Here is a 1,079-nt window from a genome sequence, read left to right on the forward strand (position 1 = left end):
CAAGATGTAGTTCATCTACTCGGCGTCGCTACGAATTCCGAAGCGAAAGCAGCTCGAATGATGCGGTCCTAAACTATTGAACACAACTCTCTTCGCAGAGCTGAAACTTCACGATGAAAAAACTATCCCGTAAGGTGGATGATACTCTAGTCAGTCTTGGGAGGCCGAGCAAGTTGTATCTGACGACTACTATCTCTAGAAACAAGACCAAGCCTTGAAGAAGATTGAGACCAAATACTTGAGAAGGAAAATGAGGAGCGTGAAGAACCTACGGATTCGTCAACAACATCGCAACAATCATAGGTCCAAGTTGCGCCGAAATGAATGCATCATCGTGCGCATCATGCGTGATTGCATCATCTTGACCAGCACCCCTGAGTCCCACTCACTGGGCCAAATCACTATGGCTGAGCCAGACTGGCTCTCCACCATGGGACAAAATAATTCCAATCATATTTAGTGATATGGCTCACGAAGGCGATCGTCGGAGGCCTCGACAACTCGACTCTAAGCAGTGCGTCTTCTCATTCGATGACTCTGCCAGGGATCACTCTTGCAGCCCCCGCGGTCCGGATAAGGACGTTTACCGGGCAGCTTGCAGCCCACGCCACGATGACATTGTCACCTGAATCCACTCATTCGGCAAGAGGTCATTTCAAAATTCGCTCATAGAATGAATTCATTGAGCAATCGGAATGTTCCCATCATGGCGGTGACACCTGGCGGTGGCAATACCATGGATACTATCCATTGAATAGCATTTCCCTCGAAGTGCACGAGCAACAAAATAGGCTGATCGACAGCCATGGATTCTTGGAAACTTCAGACACAAAATATGGGACTGCTACTTCACACCATACATGCGATCTATTATAAGCGGTTCCTGCATAACTTCACTGAGGACTGTTAGATGATGGTCAGTCCATCATGACCATGTACAAGATACTACACATATGAGATCAAGTATTTCACTAATAACTAGAAACTTTTAATGAAAGCTTCTATAGAAAAATCCTTTCACAAGCTCCTTGAGACGAGCAAAGTCGACGTCCCCTTCAACAGGACATGTTCGCCAAAGA

General features: G+C 46.3%; 1 protein-coding gene across 1 annotated transcript; it reads left to right on the top strand.

The window, feature by feature from the left end:
• Positions 1-303: 303 nt before the first annotated feature.
• On the top strand, positions 304-460 carry Pmar_PMAR004210 (hypothetical protein; the record flags this gene model as incomplete). The annotated part of the gene is made up of 1 exon (XM_002768573.1): positions 304-460. A coding segment is annotated over one exon (157 nt), but the record flags the coding sequence as incomplete, so codon positions are not given.
• Between the last annotated feature and the right edge of the window lie 619 nt (positions 461-1,079).

This window comes from Perkinsus marinus (assembly GCF_000006405.1).
Source record: "Perkinsus marinus ATCC 50983 genomic scaffold scf_1104296967842, whole genome shotgun sequence".
NCBI lineage: Eukaryota > Perkinsozoa > Perkinsida > Perkinsidae > Perkinsus > Perkinsus marinus.